Raw genomic sequence first — 14,803 nt, 5'->3', positions numbered from 1 at the left:
ATATATTTGTCTATGTCCCCATACAAGTAGTCGGGTCACTACATTCATGAGTATGATTCTTCATAATCAATCGTGTTTCAAGAAAACCTTGTGCCACAAGTCGTGTCTTATATCGAAATTTCATTTTCTCGTTTTCGTTTTCGAACAAACACCCATTTGTAACCTACAGGGTTAACACCTTTTGGGGTTTGTACTATAGGTCCAAATACACCACGTTTATTGAAAGAGTTTAATTATGCTTGAATAGCAAATTCCAGATTGGCCAATCTTTCCTTTGTCGACAAAACACGTGGCTCATTTATTTTTTCATCATTGTCCTTTGATGTTCCAATAGCTATACCATAGCTAAATATGTCATCTATGACAAGTGCTTTCCTATCCCACAATTCACCTGAACATGCATGGAATATTGAGATCGATCTCTTTATTTTCAGGTACCTGTGCCTCTTTAGGGGCAACCATATATAGGCATTTCAGTGAATTTTGGATATTTGCACATTTTCATTATTTGTTTATGGAGCTCCAGCCATGACCGCTATTGTTTGGACAAGATGGTTCCTCGGTTCTCCTCGGGGGAGCACTCTCTTTGGATCCTATAGGTCTACCACGCTTTTAGCGTCTGATAGATTCATTTGCCGCCATGTTTGGACCCGCATCCAAATGGAACATCAATTATGGGCTGGCACATTCATGGTTACTTTTACCATATCATTAAATGCTTAGGCATTTTCTTTGCAACCGCTTGCAAGTGTATCATTCTCCTTATCTCTTAATGAGACAGAGGGCGTGATCCAAGTTGCTTCATCGCCGTTCCTTAGAGCAACCATTGCTCTTCTCCCCTAACGACGGGAATACTATCTCATTAAATTGACAATTATGTAATACGTGATCGCCTAAGTGAGCTTCGCTTCCAACGTTAGATATGATACACAATGTCTTTTCTCATTTATGGGTATAGTCGACCGGACATATATCCATAATACTTTTCTCCATTTATATATCCATACATTTCAACATAAAGCAAAATAAATTTGTAAAGATTGATACTAGTGCATTGTGATAGAATAAATTCAAAATAAGAAAATTCAAAATATTAACGACAATCCTAGCCTAGACTGTCCATGAATAAAACACAATATTAACGGTAAACGTTCCATGAATTGGTAATAAAAATATAATTAACTAAATAAATCATTCCAATTATGAAAGTTTGCTCATCAAACTTGTCCATTGTTATTTGGATTCTCATACTAAACTTCAAGGCCTTATTTATGTTAGAACGTCAAGTTCTTGAAAACAAAAATAGCTATAAAAACGAATTGGGCCTACATAAATGACCACTGTAATGGGCCAAAACCGGACCAGTCCTTATAGGTTGGACCTGACCAAGTCGATATAGTCAACCAGACGATCTTAGAACTTCAGGTTTCTAAAAATTGAATCTTTGGAACTTCAGGTTCTTAAAAATTTCGACCTTAGAACTTCTGGTTCCTAAAAATTAAATCTTGGAACGTCAGGTTCCTAAAAATAATAGATCTTAGAACTTCAAGTTCCTAAAAAAAAATAGATTTTGGAACTTCGGGTTCCAAACAATATAGTTCTTGGAACTTCAGGTTCCTAAAAAAAATAGATCTTTGAACTTCGGGTTCCAAATATATCGTAAAACTTTAGGGTCTGCATCATTGTTCAATAGTATACATAAAAAAAAATGAAAAGAAAAGAAATTTCCTTAAAGTAAAAACCCTAACATGTAATTCTATGTTTTAATCCATCTCACAATATAAAACAAAGAATTGCATAGATTTGGTAAGGAATACGATACCTATCCGATTGAAAAATCGGATTACCACGTTTCTCTATCCGACGAGAAATTAGTCAATAAAGAATTGTAAAACTGAATTAGCTCAAAACAAATTAGGCTTCACTCCACATACCGTTGGAAACATCTCTGAGTCAGCTTTCTAATGCAAAAAACGGTTTGCAAATCCGACCTTTGAGCATAAAGTTATAGCCGTTTTCATTGGGAGTGTCTCAACATTCCGAATTTCGAAGCTAATGTCATGAGCTGGGTTTTATTAACTTAAGGCCCAGAACCAATAAAACATATGTGCTTTAGCCTTTAAAAGTTATTAGGCCCTTTATCCAACAAAATATAACATGTTGTCATCGTCTTCTTCCCTGGAATAGCCGACCATAATGTGTTCCAAACAATTTCTACTTATTTTCAAAATTCCTAACATCTACAACACTGTAATAAGGTGTCCCAAACAGGCAAACATAATAGTGTTAGTTGTACTATGAAAAGAGTTAAAAAGATTTTCATCAGTGTTACTAAAACTTGCTAACAACTCCAATAATTCCATAAGCTAGCATTAAAAGACTTAAAAGATATGAAATGATAGGTCGGTCTTCAGGAACTTGATCAACGTGGATGAAATTAGTATTTGACTGTTTGGCATGACGAATAATATGCCTTTTGAAGTTTTGAGAAACAAAGTTTTTCATCCCACGACCCACTTTGTGGCTTTTGTAATGTCAAAAAGAAATATAATCCTTTCGCTTTTAGGCCCAATAACAATGTCGAAACATAAGTTTTTAAAGGAATCACCGAATCAGGTACTTAAAGCTTGATTTAACTAATTATAATAGATGCATAACATTTAATAACCAGTTATTATAAAGCCCAATTAGAAGAAAAAAAAATATCCTGACGAAATTAAATATTACATGTCCCATGCCTCTCTAGAAGGTTGTTATCTTGCTTTACAGCATCACAAGTCATAACTAAGTACGGCATAGCTAATAAATTGGTATTAACCCTTTTCTTTTATCAAACTAAAAGCAAAAGAAAAATTTATAATTTGATCCAGGAAATATAAACGATACGATGAACATTAGAGCTCCTTACTTCAGCTACCAAGGCACAATGAACTTTAATAGACTTGACCATGAATAATCTATAGTCAATCAGTCCTTGCAGTAGAGCTTATATTTCTTACCACATTTATTTATTTATTAATTTGCATGTTTATTGGTAGATAGGTATTGCACTAGAACCTAATTATCGTACCACATGCAGATCATTCATTGACTCTCTTTACTGAAAAGGCAAAAACACCTCTTATATTACATTACCGGAATCCAACGCTAAAGACTACTGATAACAGCATCTTTGTCTACTGTTTTACACGACTCCAGTAAAACAAAAAAGTTTAAACATGCACTTACAATAACAAGCCAGAGAAAAACGTTAACAATACAGTTAAATTCGACAAGAATTTAATTTAATACAAAAAATACTTAATTTAAATTCAATAGTATCGATTACTATTCATAATAACAAACTAAACACATGCCATTAATCGTAAGTAAAACACATACCTTTAATCCAAAACTAGAGACTATCGTGCTGATAACGTGTTAGAAATTAAACCTATTTGGAGAGAACACCATACTAACTTAACATGTAGATTGAATCAATCAAAAAAGAGAGAGAGATTCTTATTTCTTGAGGTAAAACTAAATGGGAAGAGGTTACCTTTATATACAACTAGGTAACCTCCCTTTCTAAAGATAAAGGGATTAACAGGGATAAACAAGAAGATAGAGGATGATCGGGATAAATATCAAGATAGAAGGTTATCAGGATAAATACCAAGATAGAGGATTATCAGGATAACACATATCAATGGTGGGCATCCATATAAGCCCATGGATTTCATAACAATTTTAATATTTTATCAAGGGTTCATGATAGAAAAAAAAAACTAGTCCAATTTAAATATCTATGTTAATTATGATATACTCTACTAATTGAGATATATGAGTCAAACCATTGGACTTAGCATAAGAGTGATCCTGGCCTCCTGGGCTCAAGATATAGTCATAAAAGTGGGTTTTCTCAATGGGCATACCCGTTTTATGGGGCTTCAAACTAGATAATAAGTCAATAGATCGTCTAACAATCTATAAATAAAAAGGTAATTATATCCATCCGATTAATTACGATTAAATCACTGATTAATTGCCTCTCGCCTCGCCCTATGACCGATTAGTTCTGAAAACTGATATTGACTTTTTAGCCCTTGTGTCTGTTTCTAAACAAGTTTTACAAATGTTGAGGCCCTTCGCTCATATACGCTGTGTTTGGTTCACTGAAATCTAATTCTACTGAGCCATACTGACACCATTTACATATATAGAAAACTTCACAGAATCAGAATGACTACAAAACTAATACATAGCAGGCATCTTCACCGCCCACGTCAGAATCTATTTCCATGCTGCAACTACAACATATTCATCATTCATCAGAATAGCTCCAGTGCTCCACTTACTGCTAAAAAAATAAAACAAGCATCAATGAGATAAACAGCAGCAGTTGTTAAGTATAAACAAGATAAGAAGCTAATTGGTTAGCCAATGTAACCTACGGGTATATGCCTCTTTTAGTGACAGTTCTAGGATACAAATAAAACAAAGTCTGCAAACTACACCTTTCGATGTGTATAAATTAGAGAATAAGATCAGGAATAATACGCACCTCCACAGCTGAAAAACAAACTTAAAAAGTGTTAACAATGAGTTTGAGAGGAAAAGGAGGCAAATATGTTTCCAAAGTAACATTGACATGGGGACGTGTATTGTAGCCGACAGGAGTAGGAACGAACTACCAAAATGAGGTATATTGCCTTCAACATGTCCATATGGCGCATCCACAACATATGTATCCATGTAACCAATATGGAGTTCTTGAAAATAGGTTGAAGTAGCACCATTTGAGGAATTTAAACTTCAATATGTTACCTACGGATACACATCCAACACAGATTTCTTGAAAATATGTTGTCGATATTACAGAAGTTTTATTGCATCGATGCAAGCACCAAACAAGAACCAAATGAAGCCTATTAAACATCCAAGTTATTGCAACTTGTGCCTTGTGGAATGTGCAACAGAATAGTATCTTACCAACTGGCACTTAACTGTCACCATAAGTAGTAAGACCAATACTGAAAAGAAACCAAAAAGGCTCTCAAGATATAGTGGGTAAATAACTTGCAAACTCTCTGAATTATGTCATTTGAACTTTGTATCTTAACAACATACAGACCTACAGTTTGTAATTCCAAATGCAACATCATCAGCAGGATATATATCTAAGGGACTAGATTAGAACCTAGGTCCTATCCATGTACCATGTATTATTTATTTTTCCGATAAGGGTACCTTCTGAAGAATATAACAAAGAAGGATGATGGTCTTTAATGTAGACAAACTGATGAATCGCCAACTAAGTGCATAAACTATGTTACAAATCTAACCTCACTTTGATAGGACAATCTCTCTGCTTTATAGTTTTACCCTATTTATAGTTGTTTCCAACTAGTGTGTCAGAGCATTCGTACGTGTAAAAGCATAAACTCATCCAAGTAAATCAGTTCCTTTAACGAGATCAAAAGAGTAAGAGTTTAAGCAGGAGAAAATTAATCATAAAAGTAGTATAGAACTCATCTGGAAGGAAACAAAGGAGCAGAGCATAGAGGAACAAAAGTGAGACTCATACCAGGCTTTCTAAGTACAAATATACTCCGATCCACAGCACCAGGCTGAGAGATTGACCAACATCAACATCCATGAATACGGAGGCCAGCACATGACCATAGTATGGTGGTGCCTGTGGGATACAATAGAATCCACCAATATGGTTGGATACTATGGGGATTTCAATTAGATTTAGAAAAATCAAAACAATTGACCGATATGGATGACAAATAAATTTGCAACGTAAGATCTTGGCCCAGAGTCCACCTTTGACACTATAACAACTTTTATCCACAGAAAATTGCTAATTCCACTCTCAGCCTATTAACCCTATTTACTAATTAACTAATTCCACTCTCAGCCTAACAGGAGTAACTTTTGTTCTCTCCTTTTCTCCCTCTCCCTCTCCCTCTCCCTCTTTTGCATCAGCAAATTATCTACACCGTAGATAATTTTAGAATACCACACCATAGGAATGAGGAAAAGAATTGGAACAAAAAGAAAACCTAAATTCAATTCAACATCATCATATAACTATCACGACGAAACATGAAACCCTTATATAGAGGTTTGGTCCCTTTGACTCCAAAATAAAGAACTCTTAATGACACTCAAAACAAGTAAAGAAACCTAGAAAAGTTAGCAAGTCAACCTAACGGGAAATTAACTATTCTAAAACTTGTACAATCAAGTTTACATCTGAACTTATGAAGCGAACTCACTAAACTCAAAATTCCGCTTTTCAGAAAAACGAAAGAGTCTACGCCTAGACAGAAGACAACCTGCACCATTACGTATAGACAGTATAGATGCTCATTCAAATGTAAAGTGCATCCTCCATCAAATAGTATCCAAGTTTTGACTTCAAAATCTACATCTAGCACGAATAAGATTATATAAATTGATATTACCTCTAGTCATTAGAAATTGCCTAATACTAATTTACTTAAAAAACAAACAACCACAAACAGAACCTTCACTACTACACCTAGATGACATAGACACATGTTTAAACATAGTGGCATATCCTGTATCAAATAATATCCTTGATCTGGCTTTAACACCTACATCTAGCTTGCTCATATAAATGAAAACAAGACAGTGTACATGAATTTTACATATATTCATGATAAAAATGCATAACTACAAAAGATTAAACAAAACACATACACACACAAGAGAGAAGATAGCGTAAAGGGAACAGACGACGACAAATTCTTTGACTTGAAGAATCTGGCATGTTATTAATCACTTTGGGCCTAATACAATGTTGAAACATATACCAAAAAGTCTAGTTAAAACTTTCTATTGGGCAGTGAAATTGAGCCAATTACAACACAAAACTTACGAAACATGCATTCTCATTTCCTTTCATGGGGTTTATTCCCAAACCACTTTCTCCAATTAGCTGAAGCTTCTTCTTTTGTACGGAGAGACCAAATATGTTTATTCATTTTCTGGCGAGATTGAAGAATCTCTTGTGGTGCATGAAAATAAATGATTATTACTAGTAATGTATATCGAACTTATTATTATCAAGTAGAAAATATAAAGTTAAAGAGTTGAGCTGTACTTGAGAAGGTGGTTTAGTTTTGAGGCCTAAACAGTCAAAAAGAGCATTCCATTTCCCAGAACAGTTATCAAAAACTCCTGCTCTGTAATACTGTTGCATCTGGTGAAATGGAGCTGAATATACCCAAAAGAAAAAAACTTGTAAGGTTTTTATGGTAGATATAATATATAATATAATATAAAGTGTTTTTTGCTTACAGTAGCAGAACCAGAGAGCGTTGAAGCATTTGAGTAATTGGGGTCGGGGCACCGAAGAAGAAGAAGAAGAAGAAGCTGGTTCTTCCTTTTGATCCATAAAGAAGAAATTGATTCTTTCTTTTTTGGAATCCTCAAAGGAGAAGAACTGGAGAAGTGAGATGGGACTATGGGAGGGCTGAAGTTTCAAATGGGCCAAACAATATCCATCTTTGGGTCCAAATCCAACCCGTATATGAATTCAGGGTTCGCGGGTCGGGTCCAATATATATATTTTGTATCTTCTCTCTTGAAACTTGAAAAAGAGCAAGGAAATCAATCAACAGTCATCTCTAAACAACCAAAGCCACTCTGAATTGCAATTACTCCTTCAAATATACACACCTGGTTAGATCCTCTCTCTCTCTCTCTCTCATGACATAAAGATTGTTTTTTTGTTTCCTTTTCAATACAATGTTGAATATTCACTTTTAGAAATAATCACAAGAGAATTGGAAGAAGAAAAAAAGAAAATTTATTAACCCTGCCGACAAAGGAGAACTTTATTTTTTGGGAGGGAATGTGAATTTTGAAAAATTGAAAAAAGGGAGATTGTTAGTAAGTGTTTTTTTTTTCTTTAATATTTAATCTCTCTCTCAAAAGGGGGGATAACACTTTACTTAAATAGAAATAAAAGGAATCTCTTTTTGGTTATTTCAAATCAAATATAATAAGTAACAACTTTTATTGGTTCGGTATATCTATAATAAGTTGAATTTGTGTGCGTTTCTGCATTTTGTAACATTGTGTTGGTTGGAATTTATTTACAGGTTTCTCTCTCAGTCCCTGGGTGGCTCAGAAGCTTTCTGGTTTTCAGGGTATGAAGAGTGAGATTTGAAGGGTAAATTATTTAACTTCTGTCAAAGTGTTGTGGTAAATTATTCACTTATTATTTATATAGAAAGGTGGTAGCGGGAGACGAGCAAATATGAAGCAGGTTTGTTGTTCTTTTGATAAGGAAAATAGGATTAGCCATATTCCTGATCCAATTCGGAGCCACATTGTTTCTTTCCTTCCAATGAAAGAAGCAATGAGAAGCAGCATTCTTTCAAGGCAATGGAGATATGTATGCTCTTCTCTTTCGAATCTAGATTTTAGGCAATGTGATTTCGAAGAAACAAAAGAATGAAAGCCAGGAGATTTTGTAGATTTCATTGATGAGACGCTTTCAACTCATGATGGATTGGATATAACAAGGTTCAGTCTCAATATGAAGGCCGATGATCCGTTTCTATATTCTCGTCAATTCAATTCATGGATCTCTTTTGCTGTAAAGCACAATGTTCGAGACTTTGAGCTTTTGTCCTACAGATGCAGACGCAGATTTGAAAACCTTCCTCTGCCTTTTTACAAGCAGTACCCTAACAAAATTGAGCTTGTATACTGTCGAGTTAAATTTGCCCACAATTGTTAATTTTCCAGTGCTTAAATCGTTATTACTTGACGATGTTACATTCCTTGGTGAAAACCTAGTAAACAAACTCCTCTCGAGATCTACTTGTCCCATGCTTGAAAAACTGGTTATCTGGTATTGCTGCTGCATTGATATCAATACTATTTCCATTTCTATTCCTACCCTTAAATACCTAACGCTCTTTGGTACACACGAACTTAACATCAGCATCTTTAACTCAGTTCTTCGGGAACTTATATACATGTGTTGTAAACCACCAAACATTATCTATGAAAATGTTATATCTGTGGTCAGTGCTAAGTTTCACTTTTCACTGGATATTAGTTTGTGTAGTCCTCCCGTGGATTCTTTTTTTAAAAGTGCGTCTAAGATTCTGGTGTGGCTGCGCAATGTGGAGAAACTCTGTTTATTGAGTGGCTTTATTGAGGTATATATGAGTCATTCTTCCATTCCTAGTCTATATCATATATAGCAACTTTTGTTTTTGTTATTTATTTTTTATTTTTGTTACAATTTACAAAACACTTATACTTTAGATGTCTGTTCAGTTTCTCTCCAGGGATCGAGAATTTTTAGCTAGTAAACCGTGATACAGAGTAAAGGAGTTTGTCTGCCACATTTTTAACACCTTTTCCGTATCCTGTCTGTGTTCTTCATTTGCAGGGCAAATAGAGTTTGGCAGTATGTGTTATATGTGAATGAGCAAAAGAAGAGTTCTAGTCACATTTACATTTCTGCAAACAAATGGTAAACAATTGCATCTGTTGAATAAGGAAGTCAAGGTGGTGCATTCTCAATAGTTTGGATCTTGCGTGAGATATGCGCCATACCAGCAGCAGTGTGTATGTTATGCCAAGAATGGGAAGTATAAATTTTGGTCCTTGGTCCAGCTGAGCCTAATTCCTGTGTCTCTGGACGTGCTTAATGTTTGGGAGTTACAGAAGATTTCTGTAATGCTGTTGCTGCCACTGCGCTTTACCTTGAACATAGAAATATTTGGAAAAAGATTGCAGCTAAACGCAATTTGAAGGTGATTCTTCACTCTGTATCGTGACTGTTATCAATTGATAGTACATTTTCTATTCTACTTTTCCTTATTTTTTGATGGACGTGGATGATGGATGCCCCGTTGTTCATTTATGAGTTATGACGATGTTCAAGTGGTAATCTGGATGATCGGTTGAGAGAAGATATTATGAAGATTAATGGTGTTCATAACGTTGTTTTCCAAGAAGAGGATTTCCTTGTAGTGTTGACACGTGGGATTTTTGAGAACCTGGAAGTTTTGGCGATGTCTGTAGGCATTCCAGACTTGTGCTTCTGCGTATGGTTAGGAGTTTATGGCAGTAACAAGTTCATATTAAGAGGTGGAAGGATTTTTAAACTTGAATAAGGTTTGAGAAGAGTGCTGGTGAGCAATGACTTCGCTCATCGTACCTTGCTCAAGTTTTAGCAAAGATTTTTTTGCCAACGATAGTAGGTCTAGAATCTCCTAAAGATCTTTGTTGAATAGGAATTCCTTTCAATGCCTGCCTTCTTGCAAAGTCGCTGTACGTTCACAGTATTTGGGAGGGTAAACATGTTACCATCAAAAGAAAAAGGGTGAACTAGTATTACCCCCACTAGATGAGCCAATTAGGATTCTCCCCCCCACTAGATGGGAAATTAGGGTGTCCTCCCTAAATACACACAAAAAAAAATTCGGTCAACTCATTTTGACTTTTTTTTGTGTGTATTTAGGGGGAGACCCTAATTTCCCATCTAGTGGGGGGTAATACTAGTTAACCCAAAGAAAAAATATAACAATTTCCAGGCCTCTTTTGATCCTCTGCACTATATTTCTCACTCTTAAGATGAATTCCAGAGGAACACCAATTAGTAGAGAAAATGTGGTCCAAAGGACTGCCGCAACCGAATAACACCAACTGCATTTTGCTCACTGATCTCTGAAGTATGAAATTTGTACAAGATGCACATTTATCGTAAAACCAAAGTGCTGCTGCTTAAAATTTCAGACCACAACCTTATTGTGTAGTAAGCAAGCAGAACCAACCATTATAATTTTTTTGTCAATGTTTCAACAACATCAGTATCTCAACTAGAGGTCAGTTTCTTCATTTTAAGTGCAAAGGAACATTGAAGAACTCATCCGTTCTTTTCAGACATTGATGTAATCACAAGGACCCAGAATCAGTTGAACTAAAACATTGTATGCATGAAACAAGACAAAATGAGTAAGAAGACCAAACTCTTCAACCCTCATATCATGTTCATAGTCTAGACACTTCTACCTTCTAAATCAATGTCATTAGTACAAACAGAACAAGTTTCAGCACCTAGCCATGCTTTAAAAACTTGTCACTACAATGTCTTAAAGACGAGTCTTTGATCCCACCACAAGTAAGAAATCCGTCCACCTGAACAAAACACCAACACACGTATCTTTGATCCGCAGCACATGGAAGAAATCAGTCCAACTGAACACAGCAATACAAGATAGTTTTATCCCAGCACGAGTAAGAAATCAGTCCATCTGAACAAAATACCAAAACAAGAATCATTGGGATCAGTGTGTCAATAAATGGGAATGCCTAAAATGCTAATTATATGCATGCTTAATGCTAGTTTAACACATGGATTTATACTTGATCGAATTTCTAATGTTACTCTTACTATTGCTCTATTACCAAACTGATCCAAAGAAAATATAAGTTACGGCGCCTTGCACAATTTATTTAAGTAGTCGATTTAAGTCCACGTTCACCTTCTTCCTGTCCAGTTCAAGATCTATTTGATCTACACACGCTGAAAAGTAGAACTGAAACCGCATGAAATCACTATGAATTTAAAGTCAATCCAGTTGCACCAAAGTTATTTAAATTTCAGAGACACCGAAAATGAAACTCTGCAATCTGAGAACCAGTATTCATCTTATAAGAGCATAAATGGATAATTTAATATATGTCACCCATCTGAACCAAAAGCGAAATAATGCAACAGAAAGGGAGAAAACAAAAAGAAGACTCAGTCTCATAATGTGGCAGATCAGCTCATCCAAATTCATAAAATAAATCAATAAGAATAAGTTACCTATATGCTATAAAATGCTATAAAGAAAGTTCCCTCGTGATATTCTAGCTCTACTCGGTCGTTGGCTTGAGCACCCTTCTTCTGGAAGTAACTTTTGAGACCATCCCCTTTGAAATACGAATAGTTTAACTTCGTATTTCTGAGAAACTGCACAGTAAACTGTTGATCCATCTTTCTCACAAAAAATGATCTTCTGCCCATACTTCACCAACTTCGTAACATTCTTCAAGTAATCAGCCTTAACAAGAAAGTGGCCACCACTTGCTTCTTTGTCTATCAATAATTTTATGGCCAAAACATCAACACCCTTTCTTTCTCCAGGTATTTGTACTTGAGCACCAAGCTCTTGCATAGTAGGTTGTGTGAAATCAACAAGCAAAGCAGGTTCAGATTTATGGTCCAGCTCCTTCAACTGATTATGATCAATAACTGATAATGGATTTTGAAATGGATACTGGAAATCTGCTGGATCCCACTTGTCAAGCTCTGTAGCCTTCAAAATATTGAATTTCATTAGGTTACTTTAGCTTGAACCGAGACATAAGGAGAACATTAAGGAAACGTTACATGAAAGTATAGAAGAAAATGTGAATCAGAAAATATTTGAAATAAAGCAAAGTGTAATCTAATTTTAACCGCCATTACTGAAAAATCTCAAGGATTCAAAAACAACAATAAATACCTCTTTCATCGTTCGTATTCCCATGACACACTCCCTAATTCACAGACTATATATTTCCCCAAAACAAACAAGCTCAATGAAAAAGTGAATTTACTCACTGATTTTGGTTGTGGCACCGGATCATCATCAGTAAGGTCGACAACCTCTTTCTTGTTATGCAGAAATTAATTTGGCAAAGTTAAACCTACTAAACAAGATTTACTCACATAAGTCAACCCCAATTTCAGCACTACATCATCCTTTTTCACCAAACTCGCCTTATCACTCACATCATCAGATTTCAGTTTGTCAATATCATCCTTGAATTGAATCAAACATTCAAGAAATAATAAAACATGATTAGAATCAATTACAGATCTAGTTAATTCATTCTATATATATCTAATAAATAAATAAAAAACAAGTTGAAATCAATAAACCCTAACCATGTTTATCACTCCACCATCTTCATTTCCTTTGACTCCGTCAACAACTCCCTTTACAAAATGAATACATAAGATCAGAACTATTCTACTCTACCTAATTAGGCAGAAATTAATACCAACCTCTTTAGCAAAGTTAAACCTACTAAACAATGAAATACTCACAGATTTCTGCACTACATCATCCAGTTTCACCAAACTCGCCTTACCACTCAGAGCAACATCAGATTTAATTTTGTCATTATCATATCCTTAAATTGGATCAAACATTCAAAACATAATAAAACGTTATTAGAATCGATTGTACATCTAGCTAAATTCAGTCTATATATATATCAAATAAATGAAAAAACAAGTTGAAATTGAATTAAAATCACGAAATAAATTAATTAACCCTAACCTTTTGTTTATCCCCAATTTCTACTCCATCCTCTTCTAAGAAAAGTTGGATAAATTCATCTCTAGCGTTTACGAAATCAGTGCCTTTAGATGTACATAATTCACGTAATTGAACTTTCGTTTCATTAGCCAATTTCTTTACCAAATCAGTAAACTTGTCCATTTTTTTCATATTTGAGTTTTTGAGTGTCAAAAGTTGAAACGTTTCAATTAATTTTCCCTTTTGCTCTGGCGGGAGAACTAATATATAGGCTGAACTTGTGAAATGGGCTGAAAAAAAGCCCATCCTAAATCTAGGCTCGTTAAATGTCAACCCTTAGATCGGCATTGTTGGGTCAGCATATTCCATGTATGAAATTCCGGATATCTTACATGCCCACTTGGATGTGTGGCACTGTGGAATGGAATATATTATTATCCAAGAAAAATAAATAAATAAATAAAAAATAGAATATATTTGACATTTATTTGCATGGCATTCAGAGTTAAAATTAGTTTTAGAAATTTTTAACTCAGACTGTCTTCTCATTTTACCATTTCTGCATTTTCTCAACTTAAGTTATCTATAAAGCTAGAATGCAAGCCTGAGGCTGTTATACTTGTGCTAATAAGTTAATATCATATTAAATCGCCGATTAATCGCTTATCGGGGTTAGAGCGATAAAGTTTATTTGATATTTTTGCTTGATATAAGTAACTGATTAATTCAGTGATTTTAGCCGAAATGACCAATTTCTCACATGCTCCGTTCAAAAGAAATATTATCGGAGCTCAAATAAAAAGAATGAAGTTTGTGTTGGACTTGACAAGTTAACAATTGTTTTATGCGATTTTCACCTAGATTCTCTTAAGGAACAAATTCAGAACATTCCACAACTATTACATCATCCCCCCACTTCAAAAAATCATGTCGATATGCATGTAAGAAAGAAACAAAGAAATACGTTTTTCATATAAAAGAGATGAGAAGTAAAAAGGATAAAGAGGGAGGGTGTCGATACTTTATTTTGGGACTACATGTGTCTAATTAAATTATAAATCTACTATCTATATACTAAAGCAGAGGCCTTTAAAGGAGGATTTTCTATCTCCTATGTAGCACTCTAATATGAGAGTTAGCCTTTTCTCTGTCCTATGTGGCATTTTAATATGAAAAATAGTATTTTCTAATAGTCTATAATCCCACATATATTGAACCTCTTTGGACAGTTTGAGTGTATTTCTAATTATTATATTTGGAACGTTTGAGTGTATTTCAAATTTTTATATATTTGATCAAATAAAAAAAAATTCTAAAAAATAGGTGATTTGTAGAAAGTAATTTCCTATTACGAATCAAACACTTTTAGTATTCCAATTCTTATATATTTGATCAAATAAAAAAAATTGCTAAAAAATAGGTGATTTGTATAAAGTAATTTCCTATTACGAATCAAACACTTTTAG

General features: G+C 34.6%; 1 protein-coding gene and 2 long non-coding RNA genes across 7 annotated transcripts; 1 reads left to right on the top strand and 2 right to left on the bottom strand.

Annotated features, from left to right (window-relative positions):
• Nucleotides 1–4,051: 4,051 nt before the first annotated feature.
• Nucleotides 4,052–7,500, bottom strand: LOC147482682 (uncharacterized). The gene is made up of 4 exons (XR_015204534.1): nucleotides 7,315–7,500; nucleotides 7,118–7,230; nucleotides 4,497–4,551; nucleotides 4,052–4,339 (listed from the first exon to the last, which is right to left on the bottom strand). It is a non-coding gene; the product is annotated as an uncharacterized LOC147482682 (long non-coding RNA).
• Nucleotides 7,501–7,590: 90 nt separating this feature from the next.
• On the top strand, nucleotides 7,591–9,849 carry LOC147482681 (uncharacterized). Of its 2 annotated transcripts, none has more exons than XR_015204535.1 (3): nucleotides 7,591–7,698; nucleotides 8,121–9,191; nucleotides 9,428–9,849. It is a non-coding gene; the product is annotated as an uncharacterized LOC147482681 (long non-coding RNA). The 2 variants fall into 2 exon arrangements; XR_015204536.1 differs by having other exon boundaries at nucleotides 7,612–7,908.
• A 1,005-nt stretch (nucleotides 9,850–10,854) lies between these two features.
• Nucleotides 10,855–13,565, bottom strand: LOC147482680 (uncharacterized). Of its 4 annotated transcripts, none has more exons than XM_086577391.1 (6): nucleotides 13,358–13,558; nucleotides 13,124–13,206; nucleotides 12,962–13,012; nucleotides 12,635–12,835; nucleotides 11,855–12,347; nucleotides 10,855–11,297 (listed from the first exon to the last, which is right to left on the bottom strand). In XM_086577391.1, exons 1-4 carry the CDS (start codon nucleotides 13,527–13,529, stop codon nucleotides 12,701–12,703), a joined length of 441 nt encoding a protein of 146 aa, XP_086433517.1. In that variant the 5' UTR covers nucleotides 13,530–13,558; the 3' UTR covers nucleotides 10,855–11,297; nucleotides 11,855–12,347; nucleotides 12,635–12,700. The 4 variants fall into 4 exon arrangements, 3 of the variants coding, with proteins under 3 accessions (XP_086433517.1, XP_086433518.1, XP_086433519.1); XM_086577392.1 differs by having other exon boundaries at nucleotides 13,124–13,162; nucleotides 13,359–13,558; XR_015204533.1 differs by having other exon boundaries at nucleotides 10,901–11,297; nucleotides 13,124–13,209; nucleotides 13,359–13,565.
• Between the last annotated feature and the right edge of the window lie 1,238 nt (nucleotides 13,566–14,803).

This window comes from Coptis chinensis, chromosome 8 (assembly GCF_015680905.1).
Source record: "Coptis chinensis isolate HL-2020 chromosome 8, ASM1568090v1, whole genome shotgun sequence".
In the NCBI taxonomy this organism is placed as follows: Eukaryota; Viridiplantae; Streptophyta; class Magnoliopsida; order Ranunculales; family Ranunculaceae; genus Coptis; species Coptis chinensis.
This window is presented reverse-complemented; position numbering and strand designations above follow the sequence as displayed.